At 43.0% G+C, this 12,228-nt stretch overlaps 1 protein-coding gene across 1 annotated transcript in view; it reads left to right on the top strand.

The window, feature by feature from the left end:
- The window catches only part of lamb4 (laminin, beta 4), a 33,854-nt gene that overhangs the window by 8,008 nt on the left and 13,618 nt on the right, over nucleotides 1-12,228 (top strand). The window contains exons 4-20 of the mRNA XM_078283064.1: nucleotides 614-749; nucleotides 995-1,068; nucleotides 1,800-1,988; nucleotides 2,125-2,188; nucleotides 2,296-2,510; nucleotides 4,233-4,353; nucleotides 5,020-5,208; nucleotides 5,592-5,747; nucleotides 6,191-6,303; nucleotides 7,287-7,366; nucleotides 8,022-8,178; nucleotides 8,453-8,584; nucleotides 9,416-9,598; nucleotides 10,106-10,218; nucleotides 10,891-11,011; nucleotides 11,099-11,279; nucleotides 11,644-11,787. Of these exons, the coding sequence (XP_078139190.1) occupies nucleotides 614-749; nucleotides 995-1,068; nucleotides 1,800-1,988; nucleotides 2,125-2,188; nucleotides 2,296-2,510; nucleotides 4,233-4,353; nucleotides 5,020-5,208; nucleotides 5,592-5,747; nucleotides 6,191-6,303; nucleotides 7,287-7,366; nucleotides 8,022-8,178; nucleotides 8,453-8,584; nucleotides 9,416-9,598; nucleotides 10,106-10,218; nucleotides 10,891-11,011; nucleotides 11,099-11,279; nucleotides 11,644-11,787 (2,368 nt within the window). The remainder of the gene's footprint in view (nucleotides 1-613; nucleotides 750-994; nucleotides 1,069-1,799; nucleotides 1,989-2,124; nucleotides 2,189-2,295; nucleotides 2,511-4,232; nucleotides 4,354-5,019; nucleotides 5,209-5,591; nucleotides 5,748-6,190; nucleotides 6,304-7,286; nucleotides 7,367-8,021; nucleotides 8,179-8,452; nucleotides 8,585-9,415; nucleotides 9,599-10,105; nucleotides 10,219-10,890; nucleotides 11,012-11,098; nucleotides 11,280-11,643; nucleotides 11,788-12,228) is intronic.

Below are 12,228 nucleotides of genomic sequence, written 5' to 3'. Positions count from 1 at the left end.
TTTAAAAACACTTTTACTGGCCTTTGTCATTCTAAAACGCCTAATTGGAATTCATCATGTAATGGGTGAGACTGATCAGTAATGATTTTCTATCTTCAGAGATGTTTTAAAATGTACAAAAAGTTGCCAAAATGTGTTTCTAGATGGAGACGACGTTTATAAAGTGTTCAAAATATATTTCTGATATATTGTACTTGCAGATGTATGTTGTCAACCGTGCATGGGAAGAAAATGGATTTCCAGTGTCCAACATACATCTGGAATGAGAATCATCCACATTTTTACCAATTCTATTATGTGAAATGTTTTTTTTTTGTATAGTCAGACTGAGTTGTTACAGTCCCAGACTTCATACAGAATCTCAACAGATGCATCCTATACTGTATGGTCAGGGTATTTAAATTGGATTTGTCTTTACATGGAAGTTCCTTATGCAGTCTACATGTGTATGATTTATATTCCTTATGACTACAAGATTTTGGCTTTGTTCTCGCCTAGTCACTCGTTGATTACATAATTTTGGGGTTGTGACTAATTACGACAATGCTAAACACACTGAAACTGGATAATTGAGGAGGTCGGCATGATGTCTATGCTCTTCTTCGTCTATCAGGAGGAGCAGAAGTGCTTCACATGTGACTCCAGGCTGCCGTACAACCGCTACAACAACCCAGACAGCCACCGCATCGACAACGTCATCACGACCTTTGACCCCGAGCACAAAATGAGGTGGTGGCAGTCTCAGAACGGTAGGTTGAAGAGATTATGAAGATCTGATCATAGAGTTTATTATGTTCACCCCCACTACCCCCATGGGGTTATTAATAAAGTATCTATCTGTCTGTCTGTCTGTCTGTCTGTATATCTGTCTGTCTGTCTGTCTGTCTGTCTGTCTGTCTATCTGTCTGTCTGTCTGTCTGTCTGTCTGTATATCTGTCTGTATATCTGTCTGTCTGTCTGTCTGTCTGTCTGTCTCTTTCTTTCTTCTCTGTAGGAGTTCATCAAGTCAGCATCCAACTGAACCTGGAGACCTTGTTCCAGTTCAGTCATCTCGTCCTCACCTTCAAGGTAAACTACTAAACATGAAGACCATTCACACAGAGTTTCTGTTATTTTTATGATATTTTAGGTGTCACAAGGGCAAATTTCACTTCTCTGTTGCCATAATGTATTCTCTGTTTGGTTTTGAACCAAAAGTAATCAATTCTGTTTTATTATCATAAAAAAGCTCACACGTCTCATCCTTATAGTATTCACCACAGGGACCGGTGCTCAACAGAAGGACTTCAAGTTATGTAGAAATAGGGTGAAGAAAGTAAACTTGACCCAGGGATTCTGCAGCACATGGAATAATTATTTATTAGGTGCAAAACACTTGACACAGGCAGTGTCTTCATCTTTGGGTATGAGTAAAATCTCAAACCCCATTTGGACTCATTGTTAGCAGCTGACTCCGGAGACAATATTGTCTGTGGGTCCAAGACTTATATGGAAGAGACAAATTATGTATAGTTCCAAAAGACTTAAAACTTATCCTTTAAACTTGGAACTGCTTTGATTACCACACAAAAAAGCAGATCTTCTTGGCTGGCAGGGTGGAATAACGGTTAGAGAGAGCAGTCTGTAACTGAAAGGTCACAGGTTTGAATCCCTAAAGCAATCGGTTTGTGTCCATGTGTCTAGTTGAAGAGTCCTTAATTGAGACACCTACCTGCTCCCTCCTTGTACACCGCCCTGGATAAGAGAAATGTTAAACGAAATGATCCTGTGATGTCATTTCTTGTGCTTCTTCTTCACAGAGTTTCCGTCCGGCGGCCATGCTGGTGGAGCGGTCGAAAGACTTCGGACGGACGTGGAAGGTTTTCCGTTACTTTGCGGAGGATTGCGCGGCTCATTTCCCCTGGGTGTCCGCACAGCCCGCGGACAGCGTGGACGACGTCGTCTGCGACAGTCGATACTCCGGGTCCGAGCCTTCCACTGATGGAGAGGTACGCACACACACACACACACACACACGCACACACACACACACACACACACACAACCCTGCATGCATTCAGTTCTCCTACTATTTTCAGTAATTCATTCTTTAAATTTCTCCTTTTTTCTGTATTTCCATCCCAGGTGGTGCTGAAGGCTTTGGATCCGACCTTTGAAATAGAAAACCCGTATGAGCTCCAAATTCAAGGTTGTGTTCTGTTTGTTTCATTTCCTTAGGCTGCATAAAACTTGGGTCGAATACCTTTTGCAAATACTGTCAATATTTATTTTTGTTGTTTTTCCCCTCATCCTTAGAGCTGATCACCATGACCAACATACGGGTGAACTTCTCCCGTCTGTTCACGCTGGGCGACACCCTGCTGGGCCGGAGGCGCAGGAACCCGCAGGAGAAGTACTACTACGCCCTGTACGACATGGTGGTGCGGGGCAGCTGCTTCTGTAACGGCCACGCCAGCCAGTGCATGCCTGTGGACGGAGGCAGGGGGGACGTCTTCACCGAGGCAGGCATGGTACGGCACCGTTTGGTTTACTTTCCTTTAAAGCTGCAATAAGCAACATTTTCTGACCACTAGAGGGCGACAGAAACCGCAACACATTTGTAAATAACACACAGCAAAGCCACTGCACTACAGAGGCCTAGCAGGGACAAACATTGCAAAGCACCGTGCATAAAGGCTTAAAGTCGAGATGAACTGAAAAATGCCTTTTTAACCCTTTTAGATCACATCCCTGGTCATATTGTGCACCTATTTAACAATAGATGCCAAAAAAAGTACAAAAAAATCAATTTCTTTGTATTCTTATATCAAAATCCAATCATGTTTTCTTCCTGTAAAACAAAATATGCCGTGTGCTTACTTAAGCATGAACCAACCAATTTCAACCAATAATATCATGACATCCACCCATCAATTAATCTTCAACTTTTAGCGCACAGAGCTAAGATTCATTAGTTAGCTAGCTAGCAACAGCACGGTACTTCGGTGTGTCTTCGGGTGTTATGACACGCCCACTTTTCAATGTTCAAATCAAATTCCTCCCAACGTTACGTCCCGCCTGTCTTTCCTGTTTCACTCGGAAATACGTCACGATACGGAAGTTAGATACTCTCGAAATGCCGTTTCATCTCGACTTTAACGTACCTGCGGAGAAGTGTCGCCGGTCTCACTTTGACAGATCTTTCTCCCGCTGAAGGTCACATGTCCCACAATGACAAGTGAAGAGCCAGGTAGCAAGTTCACTTTAATAAGTTTAACAAGTTTACTCCACTACGCTTCATCAATTCTGCCATTATGAGGGAGGAGCCAAGCTACTGAATGGAGTGGGAGGAGCTTCGTTCAGGAGTGGAATCTGACAACAAGCTTTAGAAAAGAGGAGAAAACAGCAACACAGCTGCTGCTGTGTGGATATTGGTTTATATCATTATGTCTCAATGAAATCTCCACATAGCACATATTAGTTTCAGGATCGATTATAAGGTCTGATATCGCTTATTGCAGGTTATTGCGAGAGCGTCGCGCAAGCTTCTGGGTGCAATGGATAGAAATCCTGTTCAGAAAATAGAACGAGGCTAAGGGGAGGTCTTAGCGAGGAAATGCCCCTGTACTTCCACTGCTGCAGTGAATCGAAGAAACCCTCTAAACATGGTCAGAATGGAGCTAAGTGAGGAGGATTTAAAAACCACCGATATACTCTGCTTCCACGATACATATGTAATATCGGCACAGCAGAGTCTTACAAGTGGAACAGATGGTTGATGTTGAGCGGTCCGGTCGCTGTTCCAACGCATACTGTATGTGTCGTCTGGTTTAATGTCCTTATTCTTTCCTAAAAGTAAACTATGTCTCTGCCTCAGGGAATTAAAACTAAAACAACACAAAACTTTTTTTTGTTTTGTCTCCATTTCCAAATCATCTGTGTTTAGTGGGAATATATTTGCCCGTGGTCAATTTTATCTCAAGGCCTTTCATGTGAAAAGGTTTGGGCACCTCGACTGTATAATATGAAACACAAGTGCGCTCTTGTTGAGAGAATGAATGTGAAGTCTAGCTTTAATACCAGATAAAGTTTCTGAGATGAAATTCATGATGCATTTATTGTCTGTTCGGGTCCCTATCATCCGAGGTAACAGCTATTCAAAGGAAATTTGCTGAAAATCTACTGAATTATTGAAGGTTTTTGCAGCATGTCAAGCCAACAGTAGATAGACACTGTGTTTTTTCCTCCTTCAGGTCCACGGTCGCTGCGTGTGCCAACACAACACAGTGGGTGACAACTGTGAGAGATGCCAGGACTTTCATAACGACGCCCCCTGGAGGCCGGGTGGAGAACATGGACCAAACGTCTGCAGGAGTAGGCAGTCTCCTTTTCACTCTTTCACACAGTGTATCATAGTGTGTCCAGCAGCAGTACAATACGCTTACATTTTTTCTATTCCACTGACGTTACAAGCAACAAATATTAAGGAGGTCAAGGGTCAGAGGCAATATACTTCTGACATGTATGATAGGCTAGAGAAGTGCTGGGAAAGAGCAAGAGCTAGGTAGAAAAGATAGAACGTTTTTTATCCTCTAAAATGCTACTATTTTGTTAGTAAAGGGCTCAACCTAACTAACAACACACTTTTCAATATGTAATTTCAGCACTTTAATTTAATGATTTATACCATTTTATCATTTATATAATAATTTCATTTACTTTATTATTATTTGTTTGTTTTCATTTTAATTTATCAGAGAATGTGTCACATTTTTCAGGTGATGATATCTAGTTTTGGAATGAAAAGTAACTAAACCCTAGACTTCTGCTATTGGCTGATCTTTGGTACCAGGTGATGTCACCACCTGTTGTACTCTAAAGGTGACATCACCTGGCACCAAAGATCAGCCAATAGCAGATGGCAATTGCAATAGCACACTTTTAACCATTAGATGGCAGCAAACCCACAAAAGCCTAGGGTTTAGTTACTCTTTAAATACACAACATAAGAGTTATAATGCTGTTTGTGCCTCCCCTCAGGGTGTAACTGTCATGGCCACTCTGAGTTGTGTCACTTTGACGTCGCGCGGTTCGAGGCCACCGGCAGGGTGAGCGGCGGGGTGTGTGACGACTGCCGACACGAGCGGGTCGGGCCTCAGTGTGAGCAGTGCAGGCCGTACCTCTACCAGGATCCACAGAGAGCGCTGGACGACCCGCACGGCTGCATCCGTACGTTTCTACACACCGAGCGTCTCAATATATATAATTAGTCTCTTACATCCCTGTAGTACTTGGACCCACAGACAATATTGTCTCCAGTCAGCTGTTGGTTGAAACGGCGAGCTCCGTTGCCTCTTGCTGCTAACAATGAGTCCAAATGGGGTTTGTAAAAATATCTCGTTTTATTCCAATCCAAAATATTCCAGTTTTTAGATCAAAAACAGCACCCAACTTTTTTTACTCTAAGTCATCTTCAGGAGTGCTTTAGAGGAAAAAATGTTTGATAAGAGTTAGAATTTGCAGTGTTTCCTTGCTTTCTCTTGGTCAGTTTAGGTTCTGTTTCACACGTTGATGTAAATCTCTCTGAAGCATTTCCGTTCCCTCTCCTCCAGCCTGTGACTGCGACCCAGCCGGCTCCCAGGGAAACGGCCTGTGTGACCCAGTGTCGGGTCACTGTGTCTGCAAGGAGAACGTGGAGGGGCAACGCTGTGATCAGTGTAAATACGGCTTCTTTGGCCTCAGGCAGGAGGATCCCTCCGGCTGCCAGAGTAAGGATTAAAGATCACTTTACACAGTCACTACAATATGATCAGTATCAATTTAATACCTTAAAGAAAACTAAATATCTAGGACTTTTCAATGCAATATTGTTTTAATAGGATAAAAACCTGCAGGGGTTTAGCTGGGAATTTCAGATTCTGTCAGTTTAACTGTCCATTTTAGAAAATTTGAATAAATTACATTTCAAATACTTTGATGCAATTGTCTTAGCTATCTGGTGTTGTCCTAGTTCATGCATTGAAAACATTCTTTTTGAACCAGGTCTATTGTGGTGTTTACTTTACCAGAGTTCCCATTATCCTGCACTTTTCACTGTTTCTCTGAGCATTATTAAATCTCCAGGTCTCATCCAGTTGTCAGGCTTTCAGAGAATCCAGTTTGCGTTCTTTGCGTTCTCATCTCTCTGGCTCTCCCTCTGTATCTGCTGCAGTGTGTAGATGTAACCTGCTGGGCAGCGTCCAGTTTCCCCATGCATGTGACCAGCAGACAGGACAGTGTGTGTGTGACCGTCTGGCCACAGGACCGTTCTGCGACCAGTGTCTGGTAGGTATCAGCAGGATTAAAGATACATTCAGCAGTTCATTTCTCCATGAAAAAAAAAAAATTGGGGGGGGGGCATTTCTGCATTTATTTGACAGTTCAAAGTAGAGATAGACAGGAAGGAGTGGGAGAGAGAGGGGGATGACATGCGACAAAGTTCCTGGGCCAAATTTGAATCCAGGACGTCGCGGTTACATGATATGGTCCTCAGACCACTGAGCCACCAGGACGCCCAATGAAATAAATTTGGAGTTTATTTACTTATTTACTTGAAAACTTTGCCTTGCAGATGGAAAGTACGTTTATTGGAATTTTCTTAACCTAAAATAACTCAAAATATTGATGTATTTGACTCCAGTATTTAGTGCTTTTTCAGTCCTTTGGTGTAATTGGCAGCAGGTGCCTAGGTTCCAATTAGCAGAGACTTCATGAGAAAAGGCAAAGAATCTGCACAGCATACACTACTCAAAAAGGTTAAAAAAGGGGGCAGAAAAAGTCTTTGAGTCTGATTTTAAGTAGTGTGTGGATTCCTTGCCTATTTTCATGAAATGTATACCTCCAAAATAAATTTTGGCTGTCACAAAATGTTAGACCACATATCAACAGCTCAGATAGTAAATGTAAGAGTGATAAATGTCTCAGTCCAGTGGTTTTCAGTCCTCTGGATCCAGAGTACTGCTTGTTTTCTATCCTACAAGGTACTGAATTGTATTCACTTTGCATTCCAGGTGTAAAATAGTCACTTTTTAATCCAATAAATCAGAATGCAAGCAAAGCCAGTAGTGGAGCAACAGTGTTTCACCAGTGTGTGGAGTACAGCAATTACTGACAGCAATTCAGTAAAGTGCACTTCATTCTTTTCTATTAACTTTTTCAGTCATCATAGTGTTTTAGAGCCTATAAGAAAACTAACAAATATACTTTTTTTTTAAATTCCAAAGTGTAATATTTTCATGAACTGTTTCTCCTGTATCCTCTGTCCCCAGCCAGGTTACTGGGGTCTGGGCAACACTGTGTACAGATGTGCACCTTGTGACTGTGACATTGGAGGAGCACACAGCACGGCGTAAGTTAACTTTGACACTCTCTTTGTCTGCTTGTGAAAAGTCAAAGCCCTGCAAGTAGCATGTCAAAACATGTATGTTTATATCCAGGTGGTCCTGCAGCATGGCACTAACACTACAGTTTGTTAAATCACTGCTGGGCCGCCCATACTAAAAATGTATGCACTCCTGTTGCTGTAAGACACTTTGGATAAAAACATCTGACAAATGGAATACGGAAGAAATGATGATCACTCATAAATCTGCATGATATTATTATTTTCTTTTAATATTGGCAAGTGTTTGTATAAATTGTCTCCATCTTTGTCCCTCAGCCTCACTGTGGTGTTTCTGCACTGCACTTCCCACAGATCACCTGTCAATCACAACAGTGTGGGCGGAGCTTGGAGTTTCTGTTGCTGCAGTTTGAGTTTCTCTTTTCTCTGTCTGTTCAGCCATGGTGGCTATCACTGCTCATGCTAACTACCCAGTTCTTCTTCTTCTGTTGATTCCAAACAAACCGGAAACGTAAAACGCATCACTTCCTGTGCGGCAGAGGATTTTTCCCAGGAAAGAGCGACCAGACACCGGCTAAGAGTACCAAAGCAGAAATGTATTTTTATGTAAATGTCACAGATAGTTACTTTAAATCACTGTGAGTGTTGTGTGTTTCCCCAGCTGCTCTCCAGAGGACGGACAGTGTCAGTGTTTGCCCAACATGGCGGGCCGACGGTGTGCTGACCCCGCCCCCGGCCACTTTTTGCGCCCCCTGGACTACTTCCTGTATGAGGCAGAGTCCGCTGCTCCGCTGGACGGCGGGAGCTCTTCTTCTCTGGTGTGTGCTAAACATGACCTCTGACCTCTAGAACCCATCTGATGGTCAGAGACGTTCACTTATTTAGTGATACACTTGGTACTGCAGGAGGATTTCTGTATTACTGGAGAATGTTTTTACTATGATCAGAGAAATGACCAGGAGTTAATCTAACTTAAATTCAAATTAATTCCTGGTCCTTTCCATTAATTTCATATAAGGTTAAGTACATTTTTATTTATTGTTGAACTCTTTGACAGTAACTGTGGCTGTGTTTGTCTGTTTCAACTCCCAGCTGAACCCTACAGGTCTGCCCAAGTGTGAGAAGTACTTCAGAGAGCAGGGCTACGACTTCAAGTACAGCAACGGCCGCCTTGTGTTGGTCCGACGGACTCGAAGACAAACCCGCAACAGGAGACAGGGCAAGGTAGGACGTCCTCAGTCAAGGCAAAGTCCTAATCGCAGCGGCACAGGTTCGAATCCGTCCCGTGACTTTTGCTGTGTGTCGTCCCTCCTCTCTCTGCCTTCATTTTCCTGTCAATCTCTCCTGACCTATCAATAAAGGCAAAAAGCCACAACAAATCATTAATATTCAGTTTATACAGCCTACAGAATGCTCTCCACTTATTAATTATTGTGTTTTATCATGTAGTTAAACACATTATTGTAAGATTGAGATATTTGAATATAATTGAGTTATATTGAGTCAATGTGGCATAGTGGTTCAACACTGTCGCCTCACAGCAAGAGGGACGTGAGTTTGATTCCCGGTTCTTCCTGTGTGCAGTTTGCATGTTCTCCCTGTCTTCGTCGTCTAAACCACCTATCCCAGCATGCATCGGGTGGAAGGCAGGAGGACAGGACGCTGGCCCTCGAGGACCAGAGTGTGAGCCCTCCGTAGGTCTGACAGGGAGTGTCAGTCTGTCAGTCTGTCTGTGTTCGCCCTGTGACAGACTGGAGACCGGGCCGGTGTCTCCATGCCTTCCTCTCAAAGCATGCTGGGATAGGCTCCAGCCCCCCACCACCATGAATAGGAGTAAGCGTGTAAAGAAAACAAATGAATGCAGAGCTGAGCCGTGGCAACAGTCATGCCAATTATTATTAATTTGGTGGTTATGGTTGGAGTGTTTTTGGGCCAGGAACACAATCTTGTTGAAATGGTTGTGTTTTTGGCCTAAACTTCACATTTGGCTGGGAACACAGGCATCACGACCGGTGAGTTTTGGATGAAACAGTTTGTCTCCTGTTCTCCATGCAGACGATTCCTCTGGACCCAGGCTCGGCGCTGCAGATCATCCCCCGGCGGAGGACGGCGGATCAGCCAGTCACCTGGACCGGCCCGGGGTTCGTCCGGGCGCTGGACGGGGCGGGGCTCAGGTTCACTGTCGACAACCTGCCCTCCTCTCTGGACTACCAGCTGGTCATCCGCTACGAGCCCGAGGTACGGACCGCCAGCACACTGAAACACCAGCATGTGGAATAAATTATTTTACTTGCTGAGAGATAGTGGGTAACCTAAGTCCTCACACTTACAGGCTGGACCATCTATATTTTAGAGATATTGAATGATTTCCGAACAGATATACTTTATAGTGTTTTGGAATAACACTCTTGACTTGCACTCACACAAGCTAAATGATGCTTTTACAGGCTCTTTCTTCTGTATTTACAGTATATCAACACACACTTTAATAAACTCTATACTCTATATTTTAGATGAAGGACTTTAGGTACTGATTTTTTTTCCAAAAGGATTTATAGCAATTTGGAATAGAGCTCTTCATATGTGTACAGTCATTATTTGCCAGTGGTAACAAGTATTGCAGTCGCACATGTCTCCATACTACATGTGTACGTACTACATACATACACATATTGCAGTGTACTACAACAAACCAGAGTAAAAAGTGTGTGTGTGAGCCTGATGTGTTCAGCTGTTGCTTTGCAGTCTCCAGACGACTGGCTGGCCTCGGTCAGCGTCGTCCCTCTGTCTGCTGGTGACGGCCGCTGCTCCAGAGATCCAACAGGAAGTAGAACTCTGAACCTGCCTGGGAACGCCAGGTGAGACGCTGTAACAGACAACACTGTGTCTGCTCACCTGCACACAGTCCTCCTGACGAAGGTCTTAGTCCTCCAGCCAGACGTTCAGATCCTGATCAAGATCTTAAGCTGTTGATATGCTTCTTCATCCTCATCATAAACATCCCTGTTTACAGTGCCTGATTTAATAAATCATTACCATGGTAACACTTTACATAAAGTGTTCATTAACTAATGTTAACTAATGCATTTACTAACATGAAATTAAACATGAATAACAACATTAACAAAGATTAGTTAATGTTAAATGCACATGAACAACTGCATTAATTAATGTTATTATACATGTTTGTTAATAATGTTAACTAATGTGTTTACTAACATGAATTGAGCATGAACAGTGACATCAACAAAGATGAGTTCATATTAAATGCAGAATAATTTAATTTAATTAATGTTAGTAAATGCATTCTAATGTGTATATATATATATATATATATATATATATATATGATGACTTTCTGATCATGTTTCACTTGGATTTATTTTATCTCACACAAGACATGGAGTCGTAGTTAGATTATTGCAGACAAAACTAAAATTAAAACAAAAATAAACAATCAATGTGGAAGTTCCATATGTTTTTATGTACTTGGGCCCTGTTGTTTACTACTAATATATGTTTGTTCCCAGGAGTGCCATATTGGATGAGCCGGTGTGTCTGAATGCGGGGGGGCGGTACTTTGTGGACATCATCTTCAAGAAACAGCCCAACTCTGATCCCAGATCCAGCTCACACATCCTAGTCGACTCTGTAAGACGTTCTTTATATTCTTTATTGGCTGCTCTACAGTGAGTTGCCTGGACTGAAAATGACTGTCAGTCGCTGTCTGTTGTCCAGATGGGTCTGATTCCCCGGATCGAGGCGGTGCAGGACTTCTGTTCCCAGAGCGACCTGGACTCGTTCCGGCGGTTCCGCTGCATGGGACTGGCTGCTGAGCTGGGCCAGCAGGAGGCGCTGCCTGAGGTGTGTGAGGGCCTCATCAGCAGCATGTCCGCCCGCATCAACAACGGAGCTGTGGGTGAGTAACAGTCCAGCCAAGTCTAGTCATGTTTATTGGACGTCTAGTCATATTTATTGGAAGTCTAGTCATATTTATTAGAAGTCTAGTCATATTTATTGGTTTGCAGGAAGTCACCCACTTTATTTTTGGCAGAACTGTAGATGTTACACAACGATTTGTGCAGCTGTATAGTGTGTATGTATGCATAGTATGTGTGTCTCTGTTTTCCTCCTGAAAACACATACACACACACAGGAGGAGAGATGTTTTTATAAGCCCCTTTATGTATTTTCACTTGCACTACTTGGTATTGTTTTCTCTGTTTTGTGTTTATCACTCCATTCCGCATGAAAGTGGCTCTAAAGTAAGCGGTGTGTCTCAGCCTGCAGGTGTAATGTGCAGGGCTCTGTGGGACCGTCCTGCAGCAAGCTGGGCGGGCTTTGTGAGTGTAAGGCCAACGTGATTGGCCGTTGCTGTGATACCTGCGCACCGCTGACCTTTGGCTTCGGACCGGAAGGCTGCAAACGTACGTAACTGTTACTAACAAAGTCATCAACTCATACAGTATACACACTCATACCACCACCTGCTAAATGAACCAACCAGAGCTATCAAGAATCCTCTGTGACCGAACATTCTTCCAGTTTTACTGAGAGTGCAGTGGCGCCACCTAGAGGACACTCTGCAACATTACTGAAGCTGAGTGGTTTTCAGGGTTATAGTTAAAGGGTAAATGTGTAATATGTCTGCTTCACTGAAGCATAATATGACTAGTAAATATCAGCAGAGGTTCCTGAATGATAGAGAGTGAAACAAAGTGAACAGCTTAAATTTCTCCATTCAAAAACACAGGAGCGGGCCGAGGCTGAAGGCCCTCCTACCAAGGTCCCTTAAAAAATCTGTCAGTTTGTTTTTGCCTAGCGTATCAGCAAAAAACACACATCGTAAAATATAATTTGAGACATTA

This window comes from Centroberyx gerrardi, chromosome 4 (genome assembly GCF_048128805.1).
Source record: "Centroberyx gerrardi isolate f3 chromosome 4, fCenGer3.hap1.cur.20231027, whole genome shotgun sequence".
NCBI classification, from domain to species: domain Eukaryota; kingdom Metazoa; phylum Chordata; class Actinopteri; order Beryciformes; family Berycidae; genus Centroberyx; species Centroberyx gerrardi.
The sequence above is the reverse complement of the archived record's forward strand: the minus strand, read 5'-3'. Positions and strand labels throughout refer to the sequence as shown.